The 20,828-nt window shown below is 41.3% G+C and overlaps 1 protein-coding gene across 3 annotated transcripts in view; it reads right to left on the bottom strand.

Annotated features, from left to right (window-relative positions):
* The window catches only part of LOC122642418, a 34,421-nt gene that overhangs the window by 7,958 nt on the left and 5,635 nt on the right, over window positions 1-20,828 (bottom strand). For all 3 annotated transcript variants that reach the window (XM_043835879.1, XM_043835877.1, XM_043835878.1), the window contains 5 exons: window positions 17,499-17,628; window positions 16,673-16,825; window positions 16,250-16,497; window positions 16,072-16,141; window positions 15,697-15,903 (listed from right to left, as the gene is read on the bottom strand). In XM_043835879.1, coding sequence (XP_043691814.1) covers window positions 15,697-15,903; window positions 16,072-16,141; window positions 16,250-16,497; window positions 16,673-16,825; window positions 17,499-17,628 — 808 coding nt within the window. The remainder of the gene's footprint in view (window positions 1-15,696; window positions 15,904-16,071; window positions 16,142-16,249; window positions 16,498-16,672; window positions 16,826-17,498; window positions 17,629-20,828) is intronic.

Raw genomic sequence — 20,828 nt, 5'->3', positions numbered from 1 at the left:
ACTCTAATTCTAAATCTGTTAACATGGCATTAGAGCAGGTTTTGAATTAGGGTCCTCTACCTTCTATTTTCAGTTCCTTCTCTCTCTCTCTCTCTCTCTCTCTCTCTCTCTCTCTTCTCTCTTTTCTTCTTTTGTTTTCTATTCTTCAATAGGGCAGCACTGATGAGGTGATCCATAGATCTGCAGCCCTTTCTCACCTCATTCTATGGTTAAATAAGTTTTTTGATATCAACACCACCTTGGCTGCGATATTTGAAGCTTCCCATATTTGATTGATTCCACCTCAACTGTAAGGAACCAATCTCCCTTATTGAAGATCAAGAACTGCAGCAGGTTCCTTTGTTGAAGTTTTTTTTATCTCAGATCTGCCTTGAAGACCCCTTAGTTCGATTTCTCCAAAAATAGGGTTTTGGAAAAAACCTTGACAAATATCGATCTAGGGGCTGCTGTCCTCTGTTGATGCTGATATTTGGAGGGGTGCTTAGTCTCTTCTAGACCCACACTTCAGCTCAATCCAGTGTTTTTTTGCAGGTTTCTCTCCCTACATCGATCTCAACAAAATAAGGGTTTTTTTCAAAACCCTGAAAAAATCGATCTCAGGTTTTTGAGCCTCTGTTGGTGTTGATTTTTTGAAGGTTGGTTCTCCACTTACAAAGACATATCTACCCCAAATTTGAGCCTCAACAATTCAGTTTTTGGGCCTATTCTTCCCTATATCGACTTCAGCTTAATAGGATTATTTTTCAAAACCCTGAAAAAATTGATCTAGGGGCTACACTTGTCGGCTGCTGCTATTTTTGGAGACACATCTTGTGACATTGAAAGGAGATTCTCCTCCAATTTTCAGCCTTTAATTTGGAGGATTTCTTATGTTTCTTGTTACTACAGCCCTTCTCTGCGATTTGGTTTTTCCTACTGCACTTATGGCTGAATCTGAAGTTTCTACTGGTACTTCTACTGATAATTGGTACAATAGGAATGATACCCGTGATCTTCTCCCTAATCCTATCAAACTAGATGGGAGAAATTACTGATATGGTCTCACTCTGCCTACTTTGCCATTGCTGGCCGTGGGCTTACTGGAGCTGGCCCTTCTCTGACCAGGTGGATCTCCAACAATGGTGAACTTATGTCCTATTTGATTGGCTCAATGCACTCAGACCGTGCCGATGGTTTTCTTCTCCTTGATACAGCCCATCAAATTTGGTCTGCTTGCAAGGAGACATATGGACAGCTTGGTAATGATGCACAGGTGTATGAACTTCGGACGAATGCCAATAATACTACTCAGAGAGAGTTATCTGTCTCCAAATACTATGCTACTTTGCACAGTCTCTGGCAGCAACTGGACCATGTTTCTGATTACCATCCCACTACAGCTGCTGATATCACTGCATATAAGAAGCATTTGGACAAAACCAGGGTCTATGATCTTTTGGCTGGTTTGAATATGGAGTATGACCAAATTCGTGTTCAGGTATTGGGTCATTCCCCTTTTCCCACACTTGAACAATCCTATGCTTTGGTCTCCTCTGAAGAGAACCGTCGGGCTGCTATGCTCCACCCTCCTGTTATTGACAGATCAGCCCTCCAGTCTACTGCCCAGGCTACCCCTGCCCCTGTCAGACATGTTTCTCTTGGTGATTCTACTACAGGGACTGTTACTTGTGAGCATTGTCACAAGCCTTACCACACCAAAGAGAAGTGCTAGAAACTTCACATGAAGCCAGCTGACTTTGAGGCTAAACGGGCTGCCAAGAAAAAGACAAAAAATAAGGCAAACCACTCTGAATCTGTTCCTACAGCCTCGGCTACTGACACTAGCCTATCCCAGGATGATCTACAGGCTTTCCTACGACTGCTAAGGCCTTCCACTGCTGCTACCTCTACTACATCAGCTCCTGCCACCTCTTCTGCTCCTTCAGGTTCACACTTTGCCCAGTCAGGTATTCCATTTGGTGGTCATTGTGCTTCTGTAGCTTCCCATCCTTGGATCATAGATTGTGGGCCTACGGATCACATGACCGGTTCCTCTAGCCTGTTCCATTGATATTCTCCCACTTCTGGGAAAGACAAGGTCAAAGTAGTTGATGGTTCCCTTTCCTCCATATCTGGAAAAGGAATCATCAACTGCACTTCCTCCCTTACTTTGTCTACGGTTTTGCATATTCCTAATTTTACTACTAACCTTCTTTCTATTAGTAGTCTTACTCGTGATCTTAACTATAAAGTGACTTTTTTTCCTTCCCATTATGTGTTTCAGGATCTAGCCTCTGGGAAGATGATTGAATTGGGTAAAATGCATGGTGGCTTGTACCTGCTTTATGATGGTCGTCTCACTCCACCCCAATTACCATCTCCACATCAGAACTCCTTAGTCTCTTCTGAAATTTACAAGTGGCACTCTAGATTAGGTCACCCTCCATCAGGAATATTAGCATCTTTATTTCCTACTTTGGTCAAATCATGTGATAAGACCGATTTTTTTTGTGAGGCTTGTGTTCTGGCCAAACAAACACGTTCTACTTATTTGGTTTCAAATAAAAGGAGTTCTTCACTTTTTCAATTGGTGCATTTGGATGTTTGGGGCCCTAGTCGTAAAACTTCCCTTTCTGGTCATTGTTGGTTTGTTTCTTTTATTGATTGTCATTCTAGGCATACATGAGTTTATCTTATGCACACTAAGAGTCGAGTTTTTTCCTGTTTTCAGTATTTCCATAGAATGGTCCAAACTCAATTCCAGGCTAATCTCAAGGTTTTGAGAAGTGATAATGGCACCGAGTATAAGGAACACCAATTTCAGAAGTATTTAGCTAATAATGGGATTATTCACCAGACTAGTTGTGTTGATACCCCATCCTAAAATGGTGTGGCTGAAAGGAAGAACCGACATTTGTTGGAAGTAATCAGGGCGTTGATGTTTTCGCGCCATGTCCCCTCCCAATATTGGGGGGATGCTATCCTCACTGGAACCTATCTATTAATAGGTTACCTTCTCGTGTTCTTGACTCCCGTAGTCCGACTAAACTTTTACATGGGAATTCCACCTTTATGGTTCCTCCCAAGGTGATTTCGATGTGTGTGCTATGCCAGAGACACTAAATCTCATGGTTAACTTTACCCTCGTGGGTTGCGGTGTATTTTCTTGGGTTACTCTCCAACCCAGAAAGGTTATAAGTGTTACCATCCCCTTTCTCGTCGTACTCTGGTCAGTATGGATGTTGTTTTTCACGAATGTCTTTCCTAGTATCCATCTCCACATCTTCAGGGGGAGAATTCTGATTCTAGTGAAGATGTGTTTGTGCTTCCTCCCCTTGAGGCTCCTCCTACTTTGGAGCCTATGGCTGCTATGCAGCCTACTTTGGAGCTTACTTTGGCTGCTGCCCTTCTCCTTTGGCTGCTGTCCAGCCAACTTCAGAGCCTGCTTTAGCTGCTGCCCCTTCTTCCATAGGGATTCCTTTACAAGAGGAGCTTGTAGAAAATAATGATGGTCATGTTCCTAGTCGGGGGGAGTTCCTAGTCAGGGGGAGTTGACTCCAATCCAAAAGACCATCATTGAATTTCAAAAGAGAATTGACAACTCGAATGTTATCACCTACCAAAAGAGATGCTCCAAAAGAGGGTAGCATCAATCCACTGTGGCACCCATACCTATCCAATTGCCGGCTCAGGATCCAGATCCTCGCCCTTCTCCTCTTGATGAGACTTCTCCTTCCGAACTACCTATTGCTCTTCGCAAAGGTACTAGGACTAACACCTTGCATCCCATTTCTCGCTTTATTTCTTATAGTTCTCTTTCTCCGTCTTTTCATGCATTTGTGTCTTCTCTTTCTTCTGTTTCTATTCCTAAAAATTGGCAGGAGGCTTATGCAGATGGAAAGTGGAAGGCAGCTATGTTGGAAGAAATGAAAGCCTTGGAAAAAAATAATACTTGGGATCTTGTTGATCTTCCTCCAGGGAAAAAACCAGTGGGACGTAAATGGGTGTTTGTGGTCAAATAGAAGGTTGATGGTACTGTGGATCGGTATAAGGCACGTCTGGTTGTAAGAGGCTTCACTTAGACATATGGGATTGACTACCAGGAGACGTTTGCTCCTGTTGCAAAGTTGAATACAGTTCGGGTTTTGCTATCTTGTGCAGTCAACCTTGGATGGGATCTACAACAGCTGGATGTGAAGAATACCTTTCTAAATGGAAAACTTGGTGAGGAGGTGTAAATGGATATTCCACCAGGGTTTTCTTGTGACAGTAATCAATGGTAAAGTGTGCAAGTTGAAGCGAGCACTTTACAGGCTGAAGCAATCACCTAGAGCTTGGTTTGATCGGTTTCACAAGGCCATGATTTTTGTGGGCTATAAACAGAGTAATGTTGATCACACTCTCTTTATAAAGAGGGCTGGAAAAACCATCACTGTTCTTATAGTCTATATGGATGACATTGTGGTTACTGGCAATGATGGTGATGAGATCAACAGGTTGAAGAAGTTTCTTGGGCAGGAGTTTGAGATTAAAGATTTAGGGAAACTACGGTACTTTCTAGGGATTGAGGTTGCCAGGTCTTCTAAAGGCATCTTTCTCTCCCAAAGGAAGTATGTCCTAGACTTGTTGTCTGAACTGGTTTGTTAGAATGTCACCCTTCAGATACTCCTATGGAGGCTACTGTTCGTCTCAAAGAAAAGGAGGGTGAACCTGTTGATAAAAGCCAGTACCAAAGACTAGTTGGGAAGCTGATTTATCTCTCACACACACGTCCAGACATTGTTGTTGCTGTGAGTACTGTGAATTAGTTTATGCATAACCCCTATTCTTCTCATATGGACGTTGTTCTTCGGATTCTGTCTCCTCATGATCACCTACGGATAGAGGCATATACCGATGCTGACTGGGCTGGTTCTGCTGATCGAAAATCTATCTCTAGGTATTGTTCTTTCGTAGGGGGCAATCTTGTCACTTGGAGTAGCAAGAAGCAGAATGTGGTGGCTCGTTCTAGTGCTGAAGCAGAGTTTCGTGCAATGGCACAGGGCATTTATGAGGTACTTTGGCTGAAAGGCTTACTACAAGACCTTGGTGTTCCTATTCATCTTCCTATGATGTTGTACTATGACAACAAAACTACAATCAGCATTGCTCACAATCCAGTACAAATGATCGCACCAAGCATGTTGAAGTGGACAGACATTTTATCAAGGAAAAGTTGGAAGACAGATTGATTGTGTTCTCTTTGTGAAATCTACTAATCAGGTTGCTGATATTTTCACCAAGGGATTGTCTGGAAATTGTTCCATCCTAATCTAGTCAAGTTGGGCATGATTGACATATTTGCTCTAACTTGAGGGGGAGTGTTAGAACCGTAGGGGTATTTTGGACCCTTTTCTTGTGTTTTTATGTTTCTATTATGTGGGCTTTAGTCCCACATTGCTTATTTGTACTTTTGTCCTCATTGTCAAAGATATAAATAAAGAGCTTGGGGTAATCATTAATCATCCAAGCCTTACTCTAATTCTAAATCTGTTAACAATATTCGGCCAGGGAAATATCCGGATCTGATCACATCCATAGTTGTCAAGATGACGCCTAGGCGTCCAGGCACCTTGGTCGCCTAAGCGGGCGCCTTGGACGCCTTGCCCGTTTAATTGGTGACCTTAGAATTGGACCCCGTCCAACGCCTTGGGTCGCAGAGACGCCATGACAACTATGATCACATCCGATCTGTATCTGAGCCGAATCCGATCTATTTACATCCTAGTTCAAAAGACAAATCCCAAGACATAGCTTTTGTGTTTGGCGTACTCTTACAAACTGTCTCCCAACTCAGGCTTTCCTCATTCACCGGCATCTAAGTGTCTCTCCAGCTCGCTGCCTCTGTTGGAACGGCTTAGAAACTATTGATCATTTGTTCTTTGAATGCTCTTTTTTGGCTACTATTTGGTATGGAATCCTCATCAAATGCTGGCCTAGAAGAAGGATTCTGCCTTTTCAGAGAGAGTGGAAGTGGATCATCAAATCTTTTTGGGGTAACTCGCAATGTGATAGAATTGGCTTGTTGGCTTTCGGGGCTACCATTTCACATATTTGGATGGAACGCAACATTAGGAGATGGGGAAGAGAGACGGCAGAATCTTGTTGGCTTTTGGGGCTACCATTTCACATATTTGGATGGAGCGCAACAGCTAAAGAGCGGGACCTTGACCACATTAGATAGTCACTGCCATCAAGTTTGACAGAATTGGAATGGAACGAAGGATAGTAACGGTCACGCTGACATTAGAGACGGCGGAAGAGAGGTGGGGTTGGTGTGGGGCTACCGCAAGAGAGAGAAGGTGGAGGGACAGCAACGACGGTGGTGGTGGTGGTGTTAGGCGAGAAATAAACAAGAGAGGGAAAGAGGAGGTGGCGGCGGAATTTTTAGAGATTCATAGGGAGGGCGAAATTCCCAAGGATGATTCTTCTCCTTGCTCTGATACCATGGTGAAATATTTGGGGAATTGAACTTGTGTCAATGAGACACAGGCCCTCTCAATTTATAATATTATGATGCAGTACAAGATACAATAATACCCTTAGGGCAACACTGACTTAACCCTATTGGACTATTATACCCTTGTACCCATATTACAACAATAAGTGTCTATCTTGACAACTATGATTCTTAGTACACTATGCTTACACTAGTAAACTTGGGTCAAAAACCACAAGTACCATTTTTTGTGAAAATAGTTCATGCATTGTGTTTAGAATGTCAAAAATAGGCTGTATAAAATCAGATCAAAAAAAGCATTTCTGGGCCACGAAACCCCCAGCTCGAGTTGGCTGGGAAAAATTCACAGGTTTCAACCAATTTCGGCCATATCTCAGTTTCTGGCTGGTAGAAACCATAGTTTTAGAACTGTTGTAATATGGGTTTCAAGGGTAAAAATGTCATACGGGTAATATTATTCTTGTACCCCTTCCAGAACATTCTTTCTCTTATTATAAATAAAGATCGGCTGTAGTCACTCTGATACAAGCCATTATTCAAGGATTTCAACATGGCATCAGAGCCAAAAATCCAAAAATATGGGACCTAATATTCTTTTTCCTTTTTTCTCTTTCTTCTTCTCTCGGTGTTTGTGACCTAGCAGCACCACTGCCTCCGCCACTAACCTACTGCCAGTAGCCACCACCTCCTCCAGCAACCACCTCTTCCGCCAGCAACCAGCACCACCGCCACCACTCCGCCAGCCCTCCACCACCCTTCTGTCACCTCCCCACACCACCGCCACCCCCCGCGGCCTTTCTTTTCCCTTTTTCTCTCGTGGGAGGCCTTCCCGAACCCTTGTGCTATTTTTTTCCCTTCCCTTGGTGGTGAGTTGACTCCTACCATAAGCCTTTTTCTCTGCCATATTTTTTTCCCAATGCCATAAATCTTGTCTGATTTTTTTTCTCTCTGTTATCGAGAGTTTCTCTGTGACCAGCCACCATGCCTGACCACTCTGAGATCACGTCTGCCTCCTCTAGCCATGACGGCATATCGCAGCGTGATTTTGTTCCTTTTCCCGCCAGTCCCATAATATTAAATGGGGCCAATTATCCGCTGTGGTCTCATTCCTACTTGTTTGCTATCGGTTCTCATGGTCTCTCTGGCTACATCAATGGAACCTCTATCAAGCCTATTGATGCTTGTCCTGAACAAAATCGGTGGATGAATTTAAACTTCTTGGTTATGTCATATTTGGTGAATTCCATGGAGCAAGAGATTGCTGGTCGTTATCTTCTTCTGGATTCGGCAGCCAAGATCTGGAAGACAGCCCAAGACACATTCACAGGTTGGGAATGCAGCCCAATGTTATGAACTTCACCAGAAAATCCACTCGACAAAGCATTTGGAATTATCTCTTTCTTAGTACTATAACAAGATGTGCACGATGTGGTAGCAACTTGATTTCTTGGGCACCTTCACCGCTACCTATACTGTTGATGCCATTGCCTTCTGGAAATGGGAAGACGGATTACGGGTGTTTGATTTTTAGGCTGGCCTTTATCTCGAGTTTGATCAGATTCGCTCCAATATTCTGAATCGGGATCCTCTTCCCACTCTTGAGCAAGCATATGCTATTCTTGCAGCCGAAGATAGCTGCCGGACTGCCATGATTACTCCTGTTACTCAGGAACATTCTGCTCTTATTTTTGGCCTTGGTACTCCTGCCCGTGGGAATTCTTCACTCTTCCAGTGGGGATCGTCCATCTGGTGACTGTCCTCCTATTAAGTGTGATCACTGTGGAAAGGAATGGCACACTAAGGATTGATGCTGGAAGCTACATGGTCGCCCTGCAGACACTCGCAGACGTGGAAAAGGTGGTTCCAATCAATCCACTCCTGCCCGGGCAAATCAGGCAACCACTGATGACCAGCCCTCTGATCCGTCTTTGTCTCAGGTTGTGGAAGAACTTCAGAATCTTCGGAATATGATGTCGCGGCTGGATACATCTTCCTCGGGTCTCCTTCTTTAGCTGCATCAGGTATTTCTTTGCCATCCGATCCTCCTACCACTTCCTCTATAGGTATTTTTGGTGGGAATAATACCTCTGTCATACCCGAATCTTGGGTCATTGACTCAAGTGCCACTGACCATATGACAGGTTCTTCCCTTTTTCTGAATTATTTTCTGTTACTGGTCATCATAAAGTCCGTGTTGATAATGGATCTCTTTCCCCAATCTCGGGCAAGGGATCCGTCAAGTGCACTTCTTCTCTTTGTCTTTCTCCTATTCTCCATGTTCCTAAGTTTTCTACTAATTTGTTGTGCATTAAAAGTATCACTAGGGACTTGAACTGTAAAGTAATATTTTTTCCCACTCACTGTTTGTTCCAGGACTTGGAAACGGGTCGTACGATTGCATGTGGTAAGGTGGTTGGTGGTTTGTACGTGCTTGTAGTTCGCCGGCAGCATTGACATCACAGGTCTTATCTTCTGATTCTACTTCTGGATTGCTTGAATTAAATAAGTGGCATTGTCGTTTGGGGTATCGACCTTTGAGTATCTGATCTACTTTATTTCCCAGTTTATTTAAACAGTGTAACCCGAATAATTTTTCATGTGACGCTTGCACTCTTGCTAAGCAAACTCGGAATGTTTATCCTATTTCTGATCATCGTAGTGTGACACCTTTTGGATTAATTCATTCTGATGTATGGGGCCCTGCTTGTTGTGTGTCTATATCTGGTTTAGATGGTTTGTCACATTTATTGATTGCTATAGTTGTACTACTTGGGTGTATTTGATGCATAACAAGAATGATGTGTTTGCTTGTTTTTTATTGTTTCACAAAATGGTACAAACTCAATTTGATGCAAAAGTAAAAAATTTATGGTTTGACAATGGCAAGGAGTACATTGATGGAGCTTTTCGGGCATATTTAGACACTCATGGTATTTTTCACCAGACTTCTTAGGTTGATACTCCAGCTCAAAATGGAGTGGCTGAACGCAAGAACAAACATTTGTTGGAGGTGGCCCGCTCCCTTATGTTTGCCATGAATGTCCCTCCTCGTTTTTGGGGAGATGCCATTCTTGTAGCCACCTACCTGATTAATCGACTACCTTCACGGGTGCTCCAAGACCGCTGTCCACTGGATGTTCTGTTGGGATCTTCCACATTTATTGTTCCACCCAAGATATTTGGCTGTGTGGTGTTTGCTCGAAATCATCCTTATGGGAAGTTTGATCCAAAGGGGCTTCGATGCATATTTCTTGGATATTCAGCCACACAAAAAGGGTATAAATGTTATCATCCTCCCACATGGAAGTTTTTTGTCACAATGGATGTGGTATGTCAGGAGTCTGAATCGTACTTCGCACCATCGATACCTCTTCAGGGGGAGGATTCAATTAATGAAGATGTACCTCTGGTAGCTCCATCAGATGTACATGTACCCACCATTGAAGATGAAACTATTGAGTTGGAAGATGGGATTACCAGTCAAGAGCAAGCACTAGGACAGAATGGACAGCCTATAATTCAGGGGGAGTCTGGAGATCAAAGGAAAGAATCGAATCAGGTGCAGACCTTTGTTCGTGGTGGAACATTTTTTCCTCAAGGAGTCTTCTTCCCTCCTCATGAAGCTGGACACAAAGAGACCACCACCACTGCACCTACACAATCAATACCTGCTCCAAGTTCTAGTCATCCATCTGGTAAGCCTATCTCTGACCCAAGTCTTGATCTTCCTATTGCAATCAGAAAACCCAAGCGACATCCAATTTCGAATTTTGTCTCTTATAATTCTTTAACTCCTTTATTCCATGCCTTTGTTTCCTCTTTATCTTCCATCTCTATTCCTAACAACTGGCAGGAAGCGATAGCTGAACAGAAATGGAAGGCGGCAATGGATGAAGAAATGCATGCCCGGGAGAAAAATAGAACCTAGGATCTGGAAGCTCTTCCACAAGGAAAGAAACCCATTGGTTGTAAATGGGCCTTTGTAGTAAAGCACAAGCCGGATGGGACAGTGGATAGATACAAAGCGAGATTGGTTGCCAAAGGGTTAATCCAAACCCATGGGATAGACTAGCAAGAAACCTTTGCTCCTATAGCAAAGATGAACATTGTTCGGGTGATTATTTCTTGTGCTGTAAACCAGGGCTGGAGTCTTCAACAACTTGATGTCAAGAATGTGTTCTTACATGGAGAATTGGAAGAGGATGTCTATATGGAGATACCTCCAAGATTTGCTTCACCAAAAACTCAGGGAAAGGTGTGCAAATTGAAGGCGGCTTTATATGGCTTAAAGCAATCACCCCGAGCCTGGTTTGGACGTTTTCATAAAGCCATGGTTACCAATGGCTATAAAAAAAGCAATGCTGACCATACACTGTTTGTCAAAAAAGTGAGACAGCATATCACTATTCCGATCGTCTATGTAGATGATATAATGATTACTGGAAGTGATGCACAAGAGATTCAGAAGTTGAAGACCTACTTGGGCACAGAATTGAGGTTGAAGACTTAGGCAGATTACTGTATTTCTTGGGAATAGAAGTTGCCTATTCAGCTAAGGGTATATCTCTTTCCCAGAGAAAATACACTCTTGATTTGTTGAGTGATACTAGGATGCTTAGGAGTAAACCTGCCGCTACACCATTGGAGCCTAACACACACCTAAAGAGTAAGAGGGTGACCCTGTGGATAAGGGAAGTTATCAGAGACTGGTTGGGAGATTGATATATTTATCCCATACCCGACCAGATATTGCATTTGCAGTAAGTGTAGTCAGCCAGTTTATGCATGATCCTCACTCTTCACACTTGGAGGCTGCATATCGTATCCTAAGGTACCTGAAGTCTTTCTCTGGTAAAGGAATCCTATACTCATCACACAACCACCTCCAGGTAGAAGCATATACTGATGCCGATTGGGCAGGCAGCCCTGATGAGAAAAGATCAACATCTGGCTATTGCACCTATGTTGGAGGGAACTTAACTACTTGGAGATGCAAGAAGCAGGTAGTGGTTGCTTGGTCAAGTGTTGAAGCTGAGTTTAGAGCCATGGCACAAGGTATCTGTGAACTACTCTGGCTCAAGGGACTTCTTCAAGATCTTGGGATGTCAGTTGATCTTCCTATCATAGTTGTCAAGGCATCGCCTAGGCGTCCAGGCGTCGCCTGTCACGCCTTAAATTCTGGTGTCGCCATGGTCACCTAGGCGACGCCTTGTCGCCTTGTTGGTGTCGCCTTGGTTTTTGACCCCCTCACTCGCCTTGGTTCGCCTAGACACCTTGACAACTATGCTTCCTATGCGACTCTACTGCGACAGTAAATCTGCAATTAGCATTGCTCATAACCCAGTCCAACATAATCGCACCAAGCATGTTGAGATTGCTCGGCATTTTATCAAGGAGAAGCTGGAGCAAGGAGTCATTTGTATTCCGCTTGTTCAGTCTAGTGATCAACTGGCTGATATTCTTACTAAGGGTATTAGCAGTAAATTGTTTTGTTCTATTGTTAGCAAGTTGGGCATGTTTGACATGTATGTACCAACTTGAGGGGGAGTGTTGTAATATAGGTTTCAACGGTAAAAATGTCATAGCGGTAATATTGTCCTTGTACCCATTCTAGAACATTCTTTCTCTTATTATAAATAAAGATCGGCTGTAGTCGCTCTGATTCAAGCCATTATTCAAGGATTTCAACAAGAACCTTGCTCAGGACCTTCACTAGAAGACTTCCCTTCACCAACTTAACCTAACCCTATTATCAAACCCTAGATTCCATCTACCTAACCTTAATTTCAGAATCTCACCTATTTTGACCTAGCCGATTCCTCCAACCCTTAGCAGATCCTGGTTATTGGTTCTAGTTGGTATTCTAGCCATCTAGAATTACATTATTTGGTCTCCAAGGGCGTTCGTTTTCATCTTCCTGCTGATTGTGTAACCCCCAAGTAGTATTATTGCATTCCCCCACAAGTGTCAGCATTCAAATGGTATGACTTCTGAAAACCCCACAAGTGCCAGCTTCAAATGGTATGACTTCTGAAACCAGTTTTGCTGGATGGATTTGGTCTTTAATGTTACAGACTGGCTTAGTCCTTTCACATACTTAAGGCAGGGGTTTGTTAAAGTCACATGTTACATACTAGGCATGGTTTGTAACTCCAGATCTGGGACGATACGCTCTACATCTGGTCCAAGAGCAATATTATTGTGATAGTTTGCATTTGCCCCTCCCAGACCCTGCAGTAGCGGGAGCCTCGAGCACTGGGATGCCCTAGTCTTGTTCATCAGCTGTTTCCTCAATTATCTATTTGAAAATGAAGAGGATAAACAAGGGCTTCATAGCAGAGTTACATGGTTCTTAGTAAAACAGAAACAAGGAGTGCACTGGAAGGTTATAAGAGCTGAACTAAAGTTAGGGAAAATGAGAGAGTAGGATAAATAGATAATATAGAAAGAGTGAGGAGATCCTAGACAGGAATCAAACAGTGTCATACTAGTGGGCCAATTTTGGGCTTTCCCTAGCTCTGTTAGTCTCCTACTCATACCTTTTCCCTCCCAAATGCTGCAATCATTAGTCTTCATCAAATGGCTGAAACATAGGGGCTACTTTCTTTCATCCTATCACCTATTTTGACACAATCTTGATTGCATTTGCAGCATTTCTGATTATGTAAATTTAGTTCGTCCACTCATCCATTTCAACACCCTCATCTTAGTTGGGTCTCACATGATGATGTCTACTGATTTCCACCATTCTGCTCCATAAAGAATTCTTGTTTGTCTTACAAAATTTTCCTTCCAATTTACATAGTGTTAGATTCATTGATCATAGACTAGTTCTGGGAACTGTTTATGAGGGCATTCAAAGTCAAAACTGAGCTTCATAGCTTGTGTTGCAGAACCAAGTAGACCATAATCCTGCATTTCTACTACAGACTGATAAGTCTATGAAATGTCTGCACATTCTTCTAACGTACTATGACTTACTCCCTGGCTCCCTCCTTCCCCACCCTCTCTCTACTTTCAACTGATTTTTGTTTCTTGACAGCTTATACAGCAAAGAATCCCCGTTCTATTTAAATACTTTACAACTCTGCTGGATTTCTAAATTAAAGAAAAGGGACAATGTTTTCTGTCCAGGAGCGTACCCTACACTCCCGGACCCCTGTGTCTATCTCTTTCCTCCCCTTCCCTGAAATGACTTCTCTGCCTCTTGGAGTGATTCCTTTCCGGGGGCAGTGATTGGGTGTTTCCTGCTGGTGTAGTCTATGCTGCGGGACAGGAAATACTCCCTAAAGAAAAATAGGCCCCTGTATGACAGGGTACAATTTTGAGAACTTCTTTAGGAATGATAAACAATTAAGAATTTTAGTTATCCTTACTTTATGAAAGAGAGACAAAATACCATACTAAGCTTAAAATCTGAAGTGACTATACATATTTGACTTAAGTAATACCATTTGATCATTTGCTACAGTTTGGTCGTCAAGATCTTCGGATATATAAGACACTCCAATATATGGCACTCCAAAGATGGTTTCCTTCTGTCCATCCAGCAATTTATCTGTCAGTCTTGTTGAACTAGGATAACCAGGATAAGAAATCTTTCTTCCATGTATTTCCAAACCTCAATCGAGATACTAGTGGGTTCCTCTTTCTCAGAGCTTCTTTGACTGCAGTGACCCCAATTCTATGAAGTACCTTAAGATTGCCACTCTTATCAGTGCTACTAATACCTTCTAAACCAGCATTCCCTACGTAGGCTAGGAAAGGAATGAAAAGCAAAATTAGGCAGAAGTCTCCATTTCAGTCAGCAATATATCTATCCCAAGAAGCCAATCTTTGTAACTTCTACAACAGATACAGGCATCACTATGAACAATGCCTCTGGAGTCCCTAAAGCTAATTAGCCTGCTTACCTTTTGCACCAGAAACAAATTAACCTCCGAGCAACCGATAAGTGGACCCAAAGGGGGGGATGAAATGGTGCAAAAGATAAATCATAGGATATGTCCTAAACACCAGAAGCATGGTACGACAAATATATTATAATATGCTAATTGCTAACCACAAAATCTTATTGAAAGTGAAAAGACACTGCTTTACACTAACTGCAGCTTATCTACTGATTGTGTTCATGTACCAAAGATATCCATAATCCTCCAAGTTACAGAAGAATCACTGCCATGCTGCCGAAATTGCTAAAGCTGTAAGAATGAAATATCTTGTCCTTCAACCAAAAATGCAAAACCTAAATCAAAATATCTCACGTTTACAAGGAAAAACTATCAAATAAGGGTAATAACTAATAAGTACTTCAATATCAAGGGAATCAAAGCTGTACACCAAACATAACATGATGGCAAGTTCGACTTAGGGGAAAGCTGAGAGTATATTAGACAACAAAAACTAATTTGTTTCTATTATCAAGATATTAGACAAGCAATATGAAACACCACACAGTATCCCCTGGATGAATGAAACTTAAAAAAACTATCACCCACAAAACTGCTCCAAATAATCCAATGAGTAGCACAATTCAGCTCCTCTAGAAATTTCTCAAAATTGAACCTGCTTTTGCCCCCAAAAAGCTGCTGCTTTAACTCCCTCTAACATGATTTGATCCATGAGTATGATGTGACAATTTGGCTAAAACACTCAAATTCGTCTTTTCTTAAGGTGAAGAAATAGTGAAAGCCCTTTAAATATAAGATTGATCATGCACATATCACATTAAACCTCAATTTAGAAGTTTTAGGCCAAGAGCCAGTGATGCTGTCCCCACGTCATAGAAATTCATGACTGATCTTGGTTTAGCCCATTTTACTTTTTCAACTTTGGCTATGGACGACAAGGTAAAGTCTATCATTTTGTCCTTGCTTCTTCAACAAATACCTTACATTCTTACACATACAAAGCCAAGTGGCTGCTAGGATCGTAAGAAGATTATTTTTCCACACTTTTAAGGATAAGATTACATTATCTTCAGGCTTATGTCTTATTTATAAATATGTTTTTTAATAGGATTGCTGATGTGCTTCCTTGAATCACTTGCACTAAATTCATTTTGGCTTTTGTCACCCAGAAAATTAACATTATTTGAATACTTAACCCCCACCGCCACCCAACTCCATAAAAAGAAAAGGTATCCAAATCTTTATGGAATATCTCATCTTCTGATATCCACAAAATAACAAAAAGAATATCTCATCTAAATGCCAAACCTTAGGGTAATTTCCATCAAGAGCAATTGCTAGGCTGCAGTCTGCAATTGCATCAGTTAATTGGCCCAAAGCTTGGTATGCAGCAGCACGATTACAAATACAGATTGCAGCAAAAGGACGTGACTCAACATTGCATAATAAAGCAGCAGAATAATGTTCAACTGCTTCTGAATGCCTTCCTGACTGGAATGCTTCATTCCCAGCAGCCTGCAGTTACAAAAAGCATGGGATAAATTACTGAACAACAGAAAGACTAATAAAATTAAAATAATTGCTGTGATATTCTTTGACCATTGTAGCCTGACACTCTGACTTGCAGAAGAATGATACAAATAAAGGTAAAAAGTAAACTTTCTATGGAATGGATGGGCCTACCTTGTGTCGTAATAGCTCACGCAAAGTAGCAGCAAAGGTCATTAATGATTGCACAGTCTTGCTTCTGTCCCTGGGTAGTTCTTTATCATTAGAAGCCCCATATCATGAAAACCATCCTAATTAATGTTGACAATAAGAAACTATCGGTTAACAATATGAAGTAAGACTTGAGTATTACTTTTCCACAGTTGTTCCCAAAATCTCTTGTTTCTCAAGTAAATCGAGAGCCTCCTCAAGCTTTCCTAGATAAAAGTATGATTTCGAGGTGAGGTGCAATTGCCATAGTCTCTCAGCAGAACTTTTATTGCCTTTAGAACTGCCACTCATGTTTTCTAACTGGCAATCGGAACTAACTGTCAAAGAATTCCTTTCTGCAGAATCAAGAGTTTGCTCATAAAGCTGAATCACCGCTTCAAACTTCCGTAGCTGTTAATTCCACAAGTGAGTATATCAATGTTAAGACCAATTTTCAGGTCAGTAAATTAAAAGGGAAAAGTGAATAAATGGCAGGTTATCAAATTTCAAAGTAACGAATAATTTGTATAGGAAACAGAGATTAAGTCATAGGGACAGACTAATAGTAATAAATTAAAGCACAGACCATGAAGTGAGCCTCCGCCTTTATTTCAACTAATTTTTCAGAGTATGGACTTATCAAGAGACCCTCTGCAACAATTTGCAACACCTTTTCCGCATCACTTGATGTTCTTTGACACAAGAGTTTAATAGAGCGATCAATATGCTGAGCCACTTGCTGCCATTCAGAAAAGGAACTCATATACTAAGTTTCCGCATCATTTGAGAAATAAAATATGAACAAATAAAAAGCACAACTAGAAACACGTAATATGAAGAACATTTAAAGCACACCAACAAACAAGTGGAGACAAGTTAATTTTGTATAGCAAGTAAGGCATTGGATCCTGCTCAGATTCAGGTTTAAGGGAAAGGATAAACATGCCACCAAAGGTCTAATGTCCTACCATCTTTCACCTTTCATCTTTCATTTTTCTATTTATTTCCTATTTTTCATTTGTTTTTCATCCTTCATTTTTCTACTTATTTCCTATTTTTCATTTCTCATCTCTTTCCCCATCCTTCTTTTCCCTTCTTTTCTTTCCCTTTGTTTGGTTAGAACTCTGTTTTCCCTACTTTGTTTTGTTTGGATGCATGTAGCCGACCCCCCCCCCACACACACACACACACATATATATATATATATATATAATACATAACTTTTTCCACACACACATATATATATATAATACATAACTTTTTCCTGATCTTATTCTTCTTCATCACTAAATTGCTAATCAGGGAAAGAATAGTTACTAAAATGCAAAGAAATTAAAGAAGGAATTGTAAGACTATATTAAAATAATATTGACTAAATTAAAGCCATGCATACCAAAAAAGAAACAAAATACCTGAGCTTTTTGCAGACCATCAGAAGCTTCAATTACAAGTTTCCGGTCCAAGCAAACACCAGTTCCTGATTGCAAGCAAACCTTGAAATATTTTGCTGCCTCTTCAATCTCCCCCAAAGCAAGATGACAACTGGAGGGGGAAAAATGAATGGTTATTCTGTTAGAAGAGATAAAGTGGCATTTCGATAGTTAAAACAGCATCCATAATTTATAGTAAGTAGTGTTTGCGGATACAACAAGCCTAAATGTTAAATGTGATAACTAAATAAACAAAAAAATTTATGAATAAATTGACGCTGCCAAGCTTTTAGGTGAAACATTTGAAATAACCTAGAGGGGGATGAATAGGTTATCACTAGTGAAATATTAGCCTTTTTAAATTTTCTTTGATTAAGACTAAATATATAAAAATAAATACTCAAAAAGAATAACACACAAGATTTATAGTGGTTCGGCTAATCAAGCCTACATCCACTCCTCTCAACCTTGAGAGAATTTCACTAGCTTCTTCCTTTCAGTACAATAGGTCGGAAAAACACATTTACAATCTTTTTCACAGGATAAGAGGCTCCTAACTATTTTTCACAGAATAAGAGAATCTCATGTATTAATCTAAATACAGTCTAGATTAATACACTACTGCTTTCTTAACTTAAAAGCATAAATAATACAATAAAGAAAAGGTAAGAATTACCTAGGCAAGGAGTGTAACATGTACTCCTTGCAAGTGATGAATGATATGCAATAATGTTCAATGCTTTGACCTTCCTTAGAACTTCTCTTTAGAATGAAAGCTTGTAAGATCTTGAGTGTTTAAGTCAAACTACAATGATTTTATTGGAGATAACTCGACTTCAATCAATAGGACTTTAGAATAACTTTTCACCACTCACAGAAGTACTATTTTGGACTGTATTGGATTGATGAAAAGCTCTCACAAGTCCTCTATTTATAGGGTCATTTAATGCACTAAAAACATGTGCAAAATGAGCTCTAACGGATCTACTTTTTGCCCATCCGGTCGACCTGAAGAATGATCCGGTCGATCGGATCATAGCCATTGGAGAAATAGATCCGTTGGAAACTAGCCGTTAGAGGGCAAAAAGTCATCCGGTCACAGTCCAGTCGACCGGACCAAGTTACGGGTACGTTCCCATGATGTTGCTGCCAGCATCCGGATGAAATGGGTCCTGAGAACCAGTCGACCGGATTACAGTCCCGTTCCCCTGTATTGCTTGATTCTGACAGTTTTGACTGTGGGGATTCGCGGGGTTTTGCTCCAACATTTCTTAAGGTCATGTGAGTTCAATTACAACCTCCTAAGGTCTCTATATGATGCAAATGCAATTTCATTAATATTATGCAAATGCAAATACAAGTATGCAAGTGTGTGTGTAACTGTGTATTTGTAAGTGTGCACACGAGCATCTTTATGAAGGTCTTCATTTTGAATTCTTTAAGTGATGTTCTTCAATCTTCAATCTTCATTCTTCAATTATTCTTTAGTGAGAATAGTAAGGTGTCGTCAAAACCTTAATCTTTCAAGCTTTGTCTTGAACATCCTTGTGCTTTATGTCATTCAATTTCTTGGCTTGATCTTCTTGGTTCCATTATCAAACCTGCTAACATATTTATACACAATGACTTGTGCCAACACGTTTGTTATCATCAAAACAATCATGGAGGTAGGGAAGGTTTTCCCAATAAAACAGTAGCGAACATGGTATCAGAGTTGAGATCCACCTTGGGATCCTAGCCCTAGCTGAAGCCCTCTCTCCCTCATTTTCTCCCTACTGCCGCCTCCACCTGCCTACGACCTCTTCTTTCTCTCATTTTCACCTACCACCCACTCTCGGTGGTAGTCTCCTCCACAACCAAGAACCTCTCCTCTCTCCTCTCTTCTTTCGGTCTCTCAAATTCACCCTAATATGATCAGAGAGACCCCCTTCAACCTTCATTTTTTATCTATTCAGGGTTTTTCCCTGGTCGACTTTTCAGGGTTTTCTTTCCCTGATCGACTTCTCAGGGTTTTGTTCCCTGTTGTTGGTTTGTGATGGTGATGATTCCTATGAACGTGGATGCTGCTTCTCTAGATTGTGGTATGTTTTAGACCGTTGGTCTTCCTTCTTCAACCCGTGTGAACCATTTGATTGGTGACAAGGTTAGATTTTACCACTGCATCAATTGGAACTGAGGGAACGAGTCGGGGAACTCAATGATTTTCCCTCTTTCCCTATGAGCTCTGTTCGACTAGATGGGTGCAATTATTTGATGTGGTTGTGTTCTTGTTACATATCTATCGATGCATACGGGTATGTTAGCTATATTACAGGCAAAATTGAGAAACCCACTATTGCTGGTGCAACACAGAAGAAGTGGAGTTCTGATAACTCCTTGGTGATGTCCTTTCTCATCAACTCTATGCAACCCCAAATTGCTAAGGGTTTTCTTCTCTTGGATAATGCTACCAAGATTTGGAAAGCTGCTCAAGACACATATTCCCAGGTCGGGAAGGATGCACAGGTCTATGAAGTATGAACACCGAAAGAAACTCCATGAGATCAAGCAAAAGGATCTAACTCTATCACAATATTATTCTGATTTGCAAAGTCCGTGGCAGAAGTTAGATTTCTATGATACCTTTCAGGCCACTTGCACTGTTGATGCCACTAATTTCAAGAAGCAGGAAGATAAGTTCCAGGTGTACGATTTTTTGGCAGGCATGAATGTTGAGTATGATCAGATTCATGTCCAAGTGCTTAGTAGAAATCCTTTCCCTACCTTAGAGCAGTCCTATTCTTTGATTCAGTTGGAGGACAATCGTCGTACTGCTAAGTTCCAGCCCATCTCTCAGGAACGATCTGCTCTACTTTCTAGGTCTACTATAGTACTACACAGCCTAGAGGTGGTTCTATTCGTCCCAGTGATCGTCCTCCCTCTGAACGGGAGCCTGTCAAGTGTGACTACTATGGTGAGGAAAGACACACCAAGAAATTCTATTGGAAGCTTCAGGGCCGGCCTAATTCCTCCAACTCACAAGGCCGCAGTCGTGGTAAATCCTCCCAGTCCCATGCTTATCACACAAAGGCATCTGAGTCTGCCCCTGCCAGTATCGGTTCTTCTCTATCTCAGGATGACCTTGCTATGCTCCGGCGCTTGATGACTATATTGGAGCCTCCATCATCCTTTGCACCTACTTCCGCTTCCACTTCAGCCTCTACATCTAATCTGATAACCTCTAACACATAATCTTTCCAATTCAGGTATTTATTTTGGTGGTCATTGTGCATTGGTTGTCTCTCATCCTTGGATCATTTGACTCCGGTACCA

This window comes from Telopea speciosissima, chromosome 10 (assembly GCF_018873765.1).
Source record: "Telopea speciosissima isolate NSW1024214 ecotype Mountain lineage chromosome 10, Tspe_v1, whole genome shotgun sequence".
NCBI lineage: Eukaryota > Viridiplantae > Streptophyta > Magnoliopsida > Proteales > Proteaceae > Telopea > Telopea speciosissima.
This window is presented reverse-complemented; position numbering and strand designations above follow the sequence as displayed.